Source organism: Ogataea parapolymorpha, chromosome IV (genome assembly GCF_000187245.1).
Source record: "Ogataea parapolymorpha DL-1 chromosome IV, whole genome shotgun sequence".
NCBI classification, from domain to species: domain Eukaryota; kingdom Fungi; phylum Ascomycota; class Pichiomycetes; order Pichiales; family Pichiaceae; genus Ogataea; species Ogataea parapolymorpha.
Window position 1 is genome coordinate 82,853 of NC_027863.1, and position 14,844 is coordinate 97,696.

The 14,844-nt window shown below is 45.4% G+C and overlaps 11 protein-coding genes across 11 annotated transcripts; 4 read left to right on the plus strand and 7 right to left on the minus strand.

Annotated features, from left to right (window-relative positions):
* Positions 1-40: 40 nt before the first annotated feature.
* HPODL_00936 (Ribosome biogenesis protein MAK21) lies at positions 41-3,040 on the minus strand (the record flags this gene model as incomplete). Its single annotated transcript, XM_014079381.1, has 1 exon — positions 41-3,040. The coding sequence occupies one exon, from the start codon at positions 3,038-3,040 to the stop codon at positions 41-43; it is 3,000 nt and encodes a 999-aa protein (XP_013934856.1).
* Positions 3,041-3,297: 257 nt separating this feature from the next.
* Positions 3,298-5,001, plus strand: HPODL_00937 (Phenylpyruvate decarboxylase; the record flags this gene model as incomplete). Its single annotated transcript, XM_014079382.1, has 1 exon — positions 3,298-5,001. One exon carries the CDS (start codon positions 3,298-3,300, stop codon positions 4,999-5,001), a length of 1,704 nt encoding a protein of 567 aa, XP_013934857.1.
* Positions 4,998-7,115, minus strand: HPODL_00938 (uncharacterized protein; the record flags this gene model as incomplete). The annotated part of the gene is made up of 1 exon (XM_014079383.1): positions 4,998-7,115. One exon carries the CDS (start codon positions 7,113-7,115, stop codon positions 4,998-5,000), a length of 2,118 nt encoding a protein of 705 aa, XP_013934858.1.
* A 178-nt stretch (positions 7,116-7,293) lies between these two features.
* HPODL_00939 (YRA1 Nuclear protein) lies at positions 7,294-8,245 on the plus strand (the record flags this gene model as incomplete). Its single annotated transcript, XM_014079384.1, has 2 exons — positions 7,294-7,545; positions 7,838-8,245. 2 exons carry the CDS (start codon positions 7,294-7,296, stop codon positions 8,243-8,245), a joined length of 660 nt encoding a protein of 219 aa, XP_013934859.1.
* Positions 8,246-8,285: 40 nt separating this feature from the next.
* Positions 8,286-8,597, minus strand: HPODL_00940 (uncharacterized protein; the record flags this gene model as incomplete). The annotated part of the gene is made up of 1 exon (XM_014079385.1): positions 8,286-8,597. One exon carries the CDS (start codon positions 8,595-8,597, stop codon positions 8,286-8,288), a length of 312 nt encoding a protein of 103 aa, XP_013934860.1.
* Positions 8,598-8,716: 119 nt separating this feature from the next.
* On the plus strand, positions 8,717-9,745 carry HPODL_00941 (Peroxisomal membrane protein PMP47B; the record flags this gene model as incomplete). The annotated part of the gene is made up of 1 exon (XM_014079386.1): positions 8,717-9,745. The coding sequence occupies one exon, from the start codon at positions 8,717-8,719 to the stop codon at positions 9,743-9,745; it is 1,029 nt and encodes a 342-aa protein (XP_013934861.1).
* HPODL_05178 (Mitochondrial ornithine transporter 1) lies at positions 9,746-10,633 on the minus strand (the record flags this gene model as incomplete). The annotated part of the gene is made up of 1 exon (XM_014079387.1): positions 9,746-10,633. One exon carries the CDS (start codon positions 10,631-10,633, stop codon positions 9,746-9,748), a length of 888 nt encoding a protein of 295 aa, XP_013934862.1.
* Positions 10,634-10,798: 165 nt separating this feature from the next.
* On the plus strand, positions 10,799-11,128 carry HPODL_00942 (60S acidic ribosomal protein P2-beta; the record flags this gene model as incomplete). The annotated part of the gene is made up of 1 exon (XM_014079388.1): positions 10,799-11,128. The coding sequence occupies one exon, from the start codon at positions 10,799-10,801 to the stop codon at positions 11,126-11,128; it is 330 nt and encodes a 109-aa protein (XP_013934863.1).
* Positions 11,129-11,188: 60 nt separating this feature from the next.
* HPODL_00943 (uncharacterized protein) lies at positions 11,189-11,947 on the minus strand (the record flags this gene model as incomplete). Its single annotated transcript, XM_014079389.1, has 1 exon — positions 11,189-11,947. The coding sequence occupies one exon, from the start codon at positions 11,945-11,947 to the stop codon at positions 11,189-11,191; it is 759 nt and encodes a 252-aa protein (XP_013934864.1).
* Positions 11,948-12,139: 192 nt separating this feature from the next.
* HPODL_00944 (uncharacterized protein) lies at positions 12,140-12,424 on the minus strand (the record flags this gene model as incomplete). The annotated part of the gene is made up of 1 exon (XM_014079390.1): positions 12,140-12,424. One exon carries the CDS (start codon positions 12,422-12,424, stop codon positions 12,140-12,142), a length of 285 nt encoding a protein of 94 aa, XP_013934865.1.
* Positions 12,425-12,489: 65 nt separating this feature from the next.
* On the minus strand, positions 12,490-14,820 carry HPODL_00945 (U3 small nucleolar RNA-associated protein; the record flags this gene model as incomplete). The annotated part of the gene is made up of 1 exon (XM_014079391.1): positions 12,490-14,820. The coding sequence occupies one exon, from the start codon at positions 14,818-14,820 to the stop codon at positions 12,490-12,492; it is 2,331 nt and encodes a 776-aa protein (XP_013934866.1).
* Between the last annotated feature and the right edge of the window lie 24 nt (positions 14,821-14,844).

Consider the following 14,844-nt stretch of genomic DNA (forward strand, 5'->3'; position numbering starts at 1 on the left):
AGACACCAATGACAGTTCTATATTACGTCTTAACTATGGATCAATACTCGTCTTCGGAAGAATTCAAGTACTCGGCGTAGTCGTCCGCAGAGGCGAACGTAGGCAGCGACTTGAGCTTCTTCGACTGTCCGGTAGGCTGTTTTGGCCGCTTTCTGGACTCTGCCTCCTCTTCTTCATCCTCCTCTTCTTCCTGCTCTTTTTCCTCTTCCTCAGACTCGTCTTCCGAATCTCCCATCAGCTCGCCAATATCCGAGTCCGAGGAGTCACTAAACTTGCCCGTACTCGGCTCGGCCTCCTCCTCTTCAATCTCCTCGTCGTCGTCAACCTCCAAATCGTCCACAGTCCTCAACGTAACCAGTCCGTCCTCGTCCTCTTCCTCTTCCTCTTCAACCTCTTCCAGCTCCTCGTCATCGCTCAACTCGCTCATCTCAAAGTCGGACAGTTCGTCCTCGCTAGGACCCTCAACTTCAGGATTGCTCTTCACCAGAGCGTTCCACACACTGTCCTCGTCAATATCCGACTCCTCGTCGTCGTCTTCTCGCACCCTCCTGTTAAGCTCCTTGTCCATCTTCGAAGCCAGCGCCTTCTCTTGTCTCGTACTGAAGTACTCGTAGAAGAACCTGTCCTCAGGACGGATCTCGGACGCCTTCTTATTGATCCAATCTTCGGTGTTGGTTGGAAGCTCTCCGTGAACATCGGTCTTCACGAGAAGCTGGCCCGTGTGTGCACCAGCAAGCGGCTGCATGATCGACTGGCCGTGCGTTGTAGGCTTCATCTTGGCCTTTTTGTAGACAAACCTGTCCAGGAAGTGAGCCAAAGTGAATAGTCCGAGATTCGGCTTCTGCAGATCCTTGGTATCGTTAGCAAAGAAAGCCTCGGTGTAGTGAGTCACTGTAGGATGGAAATGGTTTGAAAACACGTTCATTTCCCACAGAGACGAATCCTGTGCGTTCGAGAACTGCGGGTCTCGTTTCCGCGAGTCGTACTCTTTCTTTTGCTCGCCATCCTCAAGCGGAGCGTTGAATACCAAGTTACGAATTTCAGGCACGTCTTTTTCAAGTTCGACAAGCAAATACACCATTCCGGCGACAGGACCAATGTTGATCCAGTTCAAACAGACTTGGCATATCCGCTTGACAAAGGCCATGACCCGGTCCTTGTTGGTGTCTTCCTTCAACGATTGGAAAAGCAGGTTCAAATAAATATTTTGTTTCGACGACGTAACGAGCCGGTCATCCAGCAGACTCTCGTATAGCGTTCTGTAGTATCTGTCCTTGTTGATTTCTCCTTTCTGTGTGATTCGGTGGATAAGCATCAACGCCTGCACACTGGTGTTGAAGTTAGAGCTGTGAGTGATGCGGAATAAAGTGTCCAGATGCGACTCAAAAACAGACGCAGAAAGAGTCGAAAATGGGAAAGCTCTATTCAGACCAGTCAAAATGGCAGCAAACATCTTGCTGTTGCGCTCTTCGAGTGCCTCTTGCTCGCTCTTTTCGTTTTTTTCCGACTTTCCTCCCTTCTTACCACGCTTGAAGTTCCTCTTGCGTCTTCCGTCCTTTTGGTGGTCTGCTTCCTTCAATTTGGTGGTGTTGGTGCTATCTGTTTCTAGAAGCAGCTTCTCAAAGAGCTTGAAGTATGCGTCCATTAGTTTGTTTGCCAGCTTGTCCTCCTTTCTCGTCAAAATTGTCTGATTAATGGTGATTGTCGAGTAATATATGGCATGGTGGTCGTTGTTCTTGCGGAAAAGAACGTCAAATATATTTTCCACAACGATCTCCTTCATGGCCGGATGCTGTTGTTCTAAAAGCAGAATATGGTACGATGTTTTCGAAGCCACTTTGTTGTCGATATCTCCCAATTTGTTGACACCAATTCTTAGCAGATTAGCTTCCTGTTCTGGCTTCGCTCTCAGCAGAGCAAAGACATAGCCAACCACCTTGGTACGAACGTGCACAATGCTATCTTGAAGAAGTTTTTCCAACGTTCCAATAAATTGGAAGTACTTCTTTTTGAGATAATCCTCAAAATAAAATACGATCATCTCTTTCGGACTCATGTTCTTTCTCAATGGCTGCTTGTTGAAATATCTTAGTTTTCTATCAGCAGGAATAACACCGTTGACAAACAAATCAACCAACGCCTCAATACATTGTAATGCTGCTGTTCTGGATTTTTTCTCGCACATGGCAAACATAGTCTCCAGAGCCTTGTGGTTGTGCAAAGGAGATTCCTGAATTAAAAGAGTCAGCGCAGAAATTTTATCGTTTAATGTACCTCCAGTGAGAACTTGGGAGAGGAATCGCTTCTGAGATGATGATTTGTTGAATTCCTCAATGTACGTTTCTTGTTCCTTGTTGTACATGCGTTTGGCGTTGTCGTAGAGTTCCTCGATCTCTTTTGGTGAAAGAGCGTTGCCCTTCACGTCTGGAAGCTTCTCGTTAAACCAGTCGTTACGTGGGGCCACAACCAGTCTGTCAGAACTGACAGTCTGCAAACTCTGTAATCTATCGCTTTTCTTGGAGTTGGGTTTTGACTCTTCAACTTTGCTATCTGGCTCGGTTTCAGAGTCTGGCGCGGCCACTTTTTCCACTTCCGCTATTTCTCCTATTTCCTCTCCTTCTTCTTCTTCTTCTCCCTCTTCTTCCCCCTCTTCTTCTTCTTCGACGACCTCCGGCTCTTCAAGATCCAATCCCTTCATAAACTTGGACAGCTCCTTTTTGAGCCTATTGTCCACAGGAGCATCATCAAACTCTTGCTCACTTGCTTCATCATCCACGCCATCAACTAGCCTTATATCTTCCTCCGTAGCACCCAATTCCAATGCTGCTGCTCTGAGAACATCCTGGGAGCTGTCTTCGTTGTGGTTATCGTCTGATCTAGGTTTAGCTGTTTGCTTCTTTCTACTGTTTTGCGAGCCTTTGTTACCATCCTTCTTTGGCTTTGTCTTTCCGTTCTTATTTGGTTTTTCTTTCTTCCCGCGCTCCAGCGTTTTTGTGACCTGGTCCCTCAAGGACCCTAGATTCAGTTTCGGAAGCTCCATACCTATTGGATCTAAAAAATTTTGTGAAATATTTTTTTCAATTATGCGTCTACCGTCGCGTCGGAATATGGTAGCCGCCAGAGGTTTGGGTAGGTAAATTCATTTCCTGCTGGAACCTCAAAGCAACGTGACCACTCCTCATCTTAGCGCTAGTTATACACATCAGACAAAGAGTGACACAAATAGAACATGAAAAATTATGCGCTCCAGTGAATTGATATACTCCTCGGGCAGATCCCTTCTTTTTACTTTTTGGAATGGGTCCTTTTCCTCTTTCTTCAGCTCAATCCCATATTCCATTGGGGGAATACATATTCAAACGAATTGAAAGTCTGGGTGTCAAGTCGGCTTTTGGAGTGCCTGGGGATTTTAATCTCTCCCTTTTGGAGCACATCTATTCAACCAAGCTAAAATGGTACGGGGGCTGTAACGAACTTAACGCTGGGTACGCGGCAGATGGATATGCTAGAGCATCTCACAAATTTGGAGTTCTGATCACAACTTATGGAGTAGGCTCACTTTCTGCTCTGAATGCTTGTTGCGGTGCTTGGTCTGAATTTGTTCCCCTTTTGCATATAGTCGGCACAACATCGACAGTACAAAAAAGCAGCGGACAGTTGACACATCATGTGGCACCAGGCAAACTGATCTCAAGCAAGTCTGACCATCATATATATGAGAGATTAGTTGAGAGATTAGCCTGCAAGATCGAAAGCCTGAAAAGCGTGGACGATGCCCCAGAGAAAATCGATTTTCTAATCAAGGAAATTATGGAAACTAAAAGACCTGGCTATCTATTTCTTCCATGCGATCTGGTAAACATACCTGTTAGTGCGCTTAGACTTGGAGACCTGGATCTGTATAAGCCTATGGAGATTAGGCCAATTGAATACTGCGACCAACTTGCATCACTAGTGCTATCCAAAATCTATAGCTCCTCAGCCCCCTGCATGCTAGTTGATATCCTAACAGATAGGTTTGAGCTTACCAATGAAGTCCGTGCTCTTGTCAGAAAAACAAATATTCCCAATCTGTCTACATTTATGGGGAAATCGGTTCTAGACGAGACTGAAGTTTCGTACATAGGTGATTACAACGGTGACGCTTCCAATAAAGAGGTGCAGCAGTTTGTCCAGACCTGCGATTTGGTAATTCACATTGGTGCATTCTATAATGAGGTCAATTCCGGAAAACACACTTTGTATAATGGCATCCACCCTGAATCTTTGATAATCATGAACCACGAGAATATCATCATTGGATCGACCAAGTTTGATGTTAGTTTTGTCCATATACTTCCTAAGATTGTATCAAATTTTAATTCGTCAAAGCTTCCGCAGTTCACCATCCCTTGCATGGAACACCATATTGAAAATAAATCATCAAAAGTTGCAATCACGCAATCACAATTACTGTCTTCGCTCCAGAACTTCATCCAACCAAAGGATACCATTGTCGTTGACACTTGTTCAGTCATGTTTGGTCTCCCAGACCTAAGGTTCCCTAAGGACGTCAAACTAATAGGACAACATTTTTATCTCTCAATAGGAATGGCGCTACCTTGCTCCTTTGGCGTTGCCGTTGCAAATCGTGAAATGGGTGTTGACTCGAGAGTGATTCTGCTAGAAGGTGACGGCTCAGCCCAGATGACAATTCAAGAATTATCAGCTTTTGTCAGACATGGACTGAGTCCATTGATTCTGCTTCTCAACAATCATGGGTACACAGTTGAGCGTGCAATCAAGGGGGCCGAGAAGTCATACAATGACATCATGCCTGACTGGAAATGGACTAAGCTATTGGATACTTTTGGAGGTGGCTCATGTACTTCATCAGTCAGGGTTCACCAAGCTGAAGCACTTGATCAAGAACTTGCTTCTTACCAAGGTAGTTTGAAATTGATTGAAATCGAGCTCGATAAGCTGGACACTCCCTGGAGATTTTATTTTATGTGCGGTTAGTACATGTGATGATCTATAAAGTCGTTTATGCTAAGCTTGATAAAGTCATTCAAAAGCGGTAGCAAATAAATTGTGAAAAACTGGTGATTTAATATCAGGCTCAGAAAACGCTTGAATTCAGTGATTACCTCGTCATTTTTGTTGCGAGGTTTGCTAATATAAACAGAGGCAATTATTAGCAGGTTCTCAAATGTCTCAAAGCCACCCGATTGCACGTATAGCGCCGCGAGAAATTTTTCAAGGCCTCCAGTGGACCTGGACTTCAGGAGCTGATTGATGGCTCTGAAGAGCTGGTACAGTTTGCGTTTTGGTAGGCCAACCTCCTTTCCTCTTTCAAGAAGCTGAGAAACTTCTTTCGATAAAAGATTAAGGTCTAGCTCAAAACAGTACCCTTCGAGCCAGTAATACACGGTATCATTCGGTAGCTCTATATTTTGAAACGTTCTGAATAAATTGTGGTTTTGATTCATGACTGAAGTATAATGATCGAGCAGTTTGTTGTTGATTGGTGGTGGCATACCCACTTTGTAAGGATAATTGATTGCCAGCGGGAGAACGATCTGGTTTTCTCTTATGAAAAGCCGTAATTCTGGAACTAATGTATAGTCCTCAAAGTCTGGTTCTTCCAATTTTAAAAGAGCAAAATGTCTATAGCTTTTCAGCTTGCTTAGATTAATGTAGAACTTGAATGATTTGAAAACAACAGAATCGAGCTCATAGAGATATTCCGTCAATGCTTGATAAATTGTAAAGTCTCCATGGTGATCTTTTACAAGTTGCTCTACCAATTGATTCATTTGAGCGTGAATACTGGGCGGCTCAGCATCTGAAGGAATAGAGGGCGTAAAACTGAATCCTGTTGAAAAGAAGCTTGGTTCGGTTACGGGCGCGAAGAACTCCTTGTCCGCTTCTGAATCAATCACTGGAAATGTTGGATCCCAAGAATTATCTAGCACTATGTGATCAATGCCCTCTTTTATGGTCGAGACCGATGGAGTGCTTCTCCTGAAAAGCTGTCTGAATTTTGAGTCCGTCGATAGCCGCTTTGGTGCTTTCTTTTCAAAGAGACCCTCTTCTTCTCGAATTAATAATTGATTAGAGTCAAGACTAAGAAAAAGATCCCATGGGAGACGGTCTTTGAATAGTAGATTAGAGGTGCCGACAATGTAGTGGGGCAGCTGGAGAGGAATGTCCAAAGCGGCAAGGTCTAGAATCGGATAGCATGGATAATCGCCATCAACAAGAAGAAGAAGCGCCTGAGCGATATCCATCAAGTCGTTATAGCATGAGTCGTAGGAGTAGAGCACAATTTTCCTTTTTGTAAGAATAGCGTTGAAAATCACATGTAGTGGTTTAATCGAGGGGTATGGCACCAATGAGGAATGTTTTGGAAGAACCAGCTCTAGGCCTTTCATTTTGATTAGAAAGTCCCTTAGAAGTCGTTCTCTGGCCAAGTCAATACCGTACATAGCACATGACGACGAAACCAGGGGTAATGCAGGAATTTGAAGAGGAAACTTGGTTTTGCCAAGGTCCACATTGGACCTGAAAAAGCGATCAGATTTTGTAAACTCTGTCAAGCGAGAAGGCACAGAAATGTCCAGGTCATCAAGACGGCTAAGCAAAAATCTTGCATGCTTGTTTAACCTGAATTCGTCTATGAGCTCAGAAATTCTGATTTTGTTCAGCTCCTTGAGTACCAGCTCAACAGTATCAAGCTTTTCGGGCGCTGCCATAAGATTGTGTAGCAAATAGGTCATTAGCGGTCTGAAAACATCAAATAGTGGCAGACGAGTTAGTATCGACAAAGCCATAGCAGTGCCATTCCTGTAGGAATCGTCTTCTTGAAAATAACTCAACGTGTAGAGGTAAATTCTCTTGTAACTTTCGGTCGGTGCTTGCCAAGAAAGCAGCCCTGACACCGGATCAATAAACAGGGGAACAACGGTGTAATGAATAGTGTTTAGATATTTATGCAGGTTCAATGGCATGAGCAAGTCAATGACCCCTTCCAGCTGGTCAACAGCCGGAGTTGAAGGGAATTGCCTTTTCACAATCACTCCCTTGAGTTTATCGAACTCTGATACAAATATGTAGTCGAGCGTAGGCACCATGAACAGGACAACAAATACGCATGTAATAATATCTAAATGGAAATGGGGCGATCGACGCGACGCACTTAAAAGGCGGTAACACAATCTTTGTTACCCTATCGTAGGGCTCTCGACTTTTTACTCCTTTCGCCTTCGGAAAAAAAAAAACCAGCACGTCGTCTTTAACGTTAAACAAGTCATGTCGTCGTTAGAACAATCATTGGATGCCATCATTGCTTCGAGCAAAAAGCCGGCTCTCAAGAAAAAGCCTTTCAAAGGCACAAAGAAGACTGTCAAGCCTACCAAAGTTGGTAAGGCCGCTGCTGGCAAAAATGCCAAAAAACCTATCGTTCTCTCCAAGCCTGCGCCAGCTCCGGCCAGTGCTGTTGACTACGCGTCGAAGGTCGTTGTCTATGGATTACCTAAAGACATCAAAAACGATGCTGTCAAGGTATGTTGAGACACAGGGATAGACAAAAACGCGAAGATGATGACGAAGTTGAAGCTTATTAATGGAAGAATCTGGGCTGTCGGGCCCCGGGGATTCGCAGTTGCAAACTGATACTGATCGGGGTAGCTTAAAGGGCTACCATGACTATATTTGTTGAAACGTTCTGATTGTTCTAACGACGAACCGATCACCCTCTTCTCTGCATGCTGCCATGTCCAAGCTTCACTGTTCATCAGTAACAACCCTTCCGCTATGCCGTCCCATAGAGTCGCTTGTTTACTAACGAATTTAGGAATTTTTCCAATCGCAAATCGGTGGTGTCAAGACCGTTTCGCTCTCCTACAATGAGAAAGGTCAGTCTAAAGGTATTGCTACTGTAATCTTCCAGAAATCAAAGCAGGCCCAAAAGGCTGTTGAATCTTACAACGGAGCCCCCATCGATGGAGGAAAGACCACATTGAGACTTGAGCTTATTGTTGACCCAGCCATGAAACCTCTCGCCTCTAGGATCGTTCCGAACCAGGCTGTTGCTCCAGCTTTATCCGGGAAGGTGGCTTCGCGTAAGGCCGCACCAAAGAAGGCTAAGCCTGTTCAAAAGAAGGTCAAGCCAGCTAAAAAGGCTGCTCCAAAGAAGAAGAAGACTGTCGAGGAGCTGGACCAAGAGATGGCTGACTATTTCTCCTCCAACGACAAACAGTAGTTCAAGATGTATATTATATTTTATATTTACAGAATTTGTATTAATCACTTCCACGCCCCCACCATGCTAGCTTGTCGCCGTGCTTTCTACTCATGTAACTGTTTCCTGCTCCTTCAAACTCGCTCTTTCTTTTGTACTTTTCGTCGTCCGGATTTCTCTCGGGAAATCCAGGTTTAACGTCCGCAATTTGCTTTTTCTGCGTTGAGTCAAACGACGAGGTTTCCTTGATGTATTGTTGTTTTCGGCGAATGGTGACCTTCGATTTGACATACGCTGCCGTTCCGATCGCAAGCACAGACAAGAACAAAGTCTGTTTCCAAAATTGCCTAAGCGAAGGAAGCGTTGACGACATGATGAATTTAAATTATTTTTTAAATCCCGAAACGGAAATATAATTGTTACCCGATCCTTGGTATAGCCTATCTGAAGAAGCAAACTAGAATTTACTCTTCCTTCTTCTTTATACTACCAATGTCGAAGGAAGTTGATAGTTTAGCTCACGGGGTGGCAGGTGGACTGGGAGGCCTGATTTCTATGGCCCTGACTTATCCACTAGTCACTCTTTCCACCAAAGCACAGGCCTCGAAAAAGAAGAATGAGGACACTAGGATAACAGCTGAGGCGATAAAGAATCTTTACAATGGCTTGGAGAGTGCACTGGTTGGAATCACTGCGACAAATTTTGTTTACTATTACTTCTACGAGTTGACCGGGTCCGCTCTCAGAAAAGATAAGGGTACCCCCACGACACTCAAAAGAGGACTGACCGCATCCCAAAGTATCTTAGCCGGACTAGTAGCCGGTGTTGTTTCCAGAGTTGTTACGAACCCAATTTGGATCGCAAATACTAGACTGACCGTCCTGAAAAGATCTTCCAGAAAAAGTGCCCCAAAAAACACTATCCAGGTTATCTTATCAATTGTGAGAAACGAAGGCTGGAAAAACCTATTCAGTGGCCTGGTGCCGGCGCTATTTTTGGTCCTGAATCCAATCATCCAGTACACGATTTTTGAGCAGCTCAAGACGCTTATAGTTACCAAACGCAGACGCGCACTCAGTTCTGTCGACGCACTGATACTAGGGGCCTTCGGAAAGCTGATCGCTACCATCGTCACCTACCCTTACATAACGGTCAGGTCTCGGATGCATTTGCACAGTGTCCGAGACTCACATTCGGCTCCTGCTACGTCAAGCTCGGAAACAACCGCGGCAGACTCTGTTCAGTCGCTTCCCGATGACATTGAGTCCTCGGCCCAACTTCACGATCTTGAGAAGCCTAAAAAGGCACCAGGAATGCTTTCCATCATGCTGGATATAGCAAAGAATGAGGGAGTTTTGAACCTCTATAACGGACTAAGCCTGAAATTGCTACAAAGTATTCTAAGTGCGGCATTCCTGTTCTATTTTAAAGAAGAGCTCGTCCAAAAAACCGACCTAGTGATTCGGAAAGCTAAACGTGTCAAACAAAATCCCTTGCCTGCAAAAGATCTCGTTATCTAGTTAATTCCAGAGCTTTTTGAGCTGTTCATAGGAGTAAAACATAGCCGCGCTTGCGGGTATCGTCTTGATCAGGGTGATGCCGAGACCTGAGTAGAATCCTCGAATTCCGTGCGCCAGATATATCTTCTTGAGCACCCCTAGTATGTTTTTCTGTGTCTCACTCGTCTGTATAACGTTCTTCACTGTGTCTGCAGGAAACAATGAAGCATTGTATCCAATCCCAGCCATGGCTCCAGCAATGAGTAGCTCATGTGCTTTGTACTCGTAATCTGGGCCTTTGTCGCCCTTAAAGCGATCTAGAGTGTATTCATAGCACCCAAACCACGCTGCAGTCCCTCCAGCTTCCCGCACCATTGTTGTTGTCTGGCCTTTCCAGAGTCCAAGTAAACCTTCCTGCTTCAAAACAGTCCTGATCACGTGACCGAGCGACGTGTAGTTAGCCTGGCCAACTTTGAGGTTATCGACCTGCAACTGGCACTTGACGAGCTCCACAGGCGTTAGTATAAAACTCGTGGTAATACCGCTGAAACAGCCACACAGAAGACGTTGTCCAAATGGTATTTCTGTGTTGATCCGGTTGCCTTGCGATATGTTGATCAGATCCTGGGCTATTTTGTAGCTGAAAAAAAGTGAGCTCGCCTCCAGCGACGCTCCAATCATCGGTGACGGTAGACCTTTCCAAAACCCCTTGTAGATGCCCTCATTTTTGTATGTTTTCGTGATGCAGTCTAAAGTCGATGTGAAGAGAGGTTCGGTGAGAGATTTGGAGTACTGGAGTCTCACCTTGACTGTGTCAAACGGGAACTCTATTATTTTTCCTATGGCACCCGAAACAGAGCCCACGACGATCTCGCGCAGCGAGTCATTCAGGAGCGACTCCTCTGACATTAGATCTAAAGATTAATCTTTAAAACAGCGTATCACGTGATGTTGACGAAATTTTTTGTACCCTATATCAAAATTTTTCACAAAAAATATATTTCTTCACAGAACTAATCAAAGGATAGTCTGCTGAAACAGCTTAAACGTGATTATTCTACAGTTCCAGAGAAAATGAAGTACTTAGCCGCATACCTTTTGTTGCAACAAGGTGGTAACGCCTCTCCATCTGCCGCTGATATCACTGCTCTGCTCGAGTCGGTTGGTGCTGAGATTGAGCAAGAAAAGCTCAACTTGTTGCTCTCCTCTCTTGAAGGAAAGTCTGTCGAGGAGTTGATTGCCGAGGGTGCTACCAAGCTTGCTTCCATCCCAGCTGGTGGTGCTGCTCCAGCTGCTGCTGGCGCTGCTGCCTCCGGTGCTGCTGCTGAGGAGGCTGCTGCCGAGGAGGAAGAGGCTGCTGAGGAGGAAGAAGACGACGACATGGGTTTCGGTTTGTTCGATTAGTGTATAAATCAAGCGATGTCAGTTTAATTCTATTAACGAAGCGTAGAGGCCTTTGAATATTCAGTTCAGGTCTACATGGAGTTTTTTTCTTAGCTGGGCCGCGAATTCTGGGTCCTGCAATCTTTCATTTATCATTGCAAGCTGAATTCGTGTTTGCGAGACCTCATTGACCAGCTGGTCGTTGGTGTTAAGCACAAGATTCTTCTGTAGGGTGGAATCAGGGTCCTCTGTGGAATCCGTCATTTCACTCAGGAGCTTTCTTGTTTTCTCGTAGTACTTTTTTTTGTCCTGCAACCTGAGCAATCTGGCTCGATTATCTGCCAGCTTTGACCGAAGCTCATCGTAGCGCGCTAGAAGTTCATCATTTTGTGCAGTGAGATTGTCTGGATCTGGTAGTTCGTCAATCATTCCTAAGATCTCCTCCTGCTTGATTCTCATCATCCCGTTCATATCAATATTATTTGATCCGCGGTCGTCTTCGTAGTTTCCATTGACGTCCACCACGGTATCCGATCCGAAATTCATCAGAATCTCGTTCAATGCAAGCAGTTTTTGCTTGCGCTGCAGATCGAGCGCGTGCTCGTTGTTCAGAACCTGCTGAATGATCTGCACTATACTCTGGCGATGAAAAAACTGTCCATATCGCTTGTTTAGGTATCTGTTTGTGGAATTTATGATCCGCACAATTTGGGTTTTCGAGACCGCTTCGCTTTCTACTTGCTCCACAAACCGCTGCACGTCCTTGTCAAAAACTAGGGGCTTGCTGACTACCTTTGTCTGGTGATTTAAAACCTTTTTGAGCTCCTCGTAGGTCACCATACGCGTATGAATTTATTTACAGTAATTTTGGGAGCAGCAGATTTTGAGGAGTAAATAAAATTGCCTACAATTTAACCAGAGCGTGATCCAAAATCCATTGTTGGCTTCGGACTACTGCTACTTTCTTACTGTACGTTACTGATTGGTTTTTTGATCTCTAATCTAGACCCACTATGAAATTATAATATTCAGTTAATTGAATTCGAAACGATCGGAATCAAAGGAGACATCGAATAAGTCACACACTTTCTCCTCTGTCTTTCTCCACCCCAACAGTCCCCATAACCAGCAGATCCAGCCAGAGGAGTCAGTTTCATCAATGACGAACACGTTGTCATATTCCGTATCTTGCTGAGTAGCAAAACTCGACTTTAGTCTGACTTTGCGGTTCACAGGCATTTCATCGGCAAGCTTGATTGTGCGATCAACGGTGGTGTACGTGGCAATAGAAGCGATACTTGGTTTGCGAAAAAACATAACGTTTAAAATGTCCCTGATTTTCTCTTATGTTACATTAAATATGATGGATCACCAAACCAAGACTACTCCTTTTTCATCGGTGCAATCACACTTCCGTGTTTGGCAATGACCTTTGGCATGGTGAGCTTTTGGTGGATTTCACGACTCGTCCACTCCTGTCCAATGGGCTGTCTCAGGGACCGTTCGTACTGCTCCATAGTTTCAAATGGATAAGGAACAGAGCCTGCCTGGTATTTGGCATTTTTCTTGTTGACACGCTCATTCACAATCACTCCCTTCTTGTTCTTGTCCTTCCGCTTATCAGATGGCACAACGCCGTTGATGGTCTTCACAATCTTCTTCTTTTTCTTGGAGTTACCTCCGGCCCAGTCGCCCCAACCAGGCAAGGTCAAATCGATTTCTTTGTCTCCTTCCAACTCCTCGACTTCACGCTTCTCCTGCTCGAACTCAGTGACAACGTCGTCTCCAGCAAAAGCCTGTTTGATCAAGTCTTTCTGTTGAAACACGTGAATGTCCTGCTCTCTGTCTCCTTCGCCTTCGTGCTCGTCGTCTAGAGTATCACCGATCGTGATCTCCACATCCATCTCGGCCTCCTTGCGCGTCCGCTTCTTGATTTTTGCAGCGCTTTTTTGAACACGCGAAGAGTCGGCGTCGACAACCCGCACTTTTTGGCCTCTTTTAGGCTCTGCTTCCGCCAGCCATGGATTGGTTTCCTCGAGTTTCTGGTTTTGTTTTGGTGTGTTCTTAGCCTTGAGCCTATTCTCTAGACTTTTTTCCTGATCTTCGGCAGCATCCCTTTTGGCTTTCTGTTCCACGATTTTCCACTGCTCTGTAGCTGCCGCAGCTCCAGGGGTGTACACTCTTCTTCCGGCATTTTTCACCACGTTTGCCACCTGCTCCTCATCGCTCTCGTCTCCATACTGCAATTCAGCAGCCAATCGTTGGTTTTCCATCCTCTCGCGCTCCTCCGCCCGCTTCATGAAGTCCATAGCCATGAGGCCTTTGCCCAGCTTCGACCGCTCGGTATCGTCGTCCACCTGTTCAGCAGCAATCTCCGCAACGTCTCGCTCATCAGTCTCGCTCTCGCCTTCACCTAATCCCAATTGTTTCTGGCGCAGTTTCTCTCCCTGGCGCAGCATCTCTTCCAGCTCATCTCGACTCTCTTTATCCTTAGACATTCCGCTCTTGATCATGCTCTTGGCCCACTCTGAGGTGTTTTTGTGCTTAAGAGACATCCGCTCTGCTGCTCTCTTGTAGTCGGCGTCCTCATCTTCCACATCGGAACCTTCAACGAGCTCCTTGTTGCGCTGCTTTTCTTTTCTAAGCTTCTGTCGATATGTTTTAGATTTGATTTTTTTCAACCGTTTCGCATCTTTTTGACCTCGATACATTAGCTCCCTCATCAGCCGAAGCTCCCTTGTCCTCTTGGCCATCTCTTCTTTCGAAAGCTTAGCGGTCTCGATGTTCTCAAACAAGTCCTCTGCCTTTTTGCTCTCAATGGTGGACTGCTCCAACAGTCCATCCAACTTCTTATCTAGACTCGTCAGAGGAACCTCAGCAGGCTGGAACGAAGACGTTTGGTTGTGCTGGACGCCGTCTTTGGCCGGAAACTTGAGCACTTCTGCTCGTCTGTTGGCTTGAATGCTGTCTGTCCATTTTTCGACCTCTTCTTTTTGAATCTCGTAAGCTGCACGCCTCTCATGCCTTTTTTGGATACTCTGCGGAAGAGGAACTGCCAATGGCTCAGGAGCAGAGCTTTCATTTAAAAGCAAAGGCTTCTCGGTTTCTATGTCGCCCATCATCTCAGCGAGACTGAGCTTCTGGCCGGTCGCAGGCACACGAAATGCATTTTCTTCTGTCTTGTCGTTGATGAGTGTCTTATGGGCCTTGGAACTGTCCTTGGACCGCAGCTGGCTCTTCACGGTGGATAATTCGTTCTCTTCGTCCTCTAAATCGTCAAAAACGTCTTCTTCCTCGCTGTCCTCGCTCTCTTCGCTGCTGCTCTCATCAGACACTAGATTATCATCTAAAACAAGCTCTTTTCCTCCGGATCGTTTCAACTCTTCGTCGTCTCGAGCCCAAACTTCCGAAAGCGGAATCAACTCGCTCTCGTCTATACTGTCGTAGCCTTCATCAGCCTCACCCTTGTCACGAATAGTTTGCGAAAACTTGGAGTTCAAAACGTCGTAGTCGTCTTCTGAGTCCAGCGCGTCATCAGAGTCTAGCTCTTCATCCTCAAAATCCTTCCCGTCAACGGTCAAAATTCCTGACTTGAACTTCTGATTATCTCCCTCAGACTCGCTTCCAATATCGGAGGAGCTGTTTTGCTCTGCTTCGGCAATTTCCAGAGCATTTAACGCTCTATTCTTTACTTTGCCGCCCTTTTTCGCCATGCTCGTGAGCTCTAAATTTTTTTT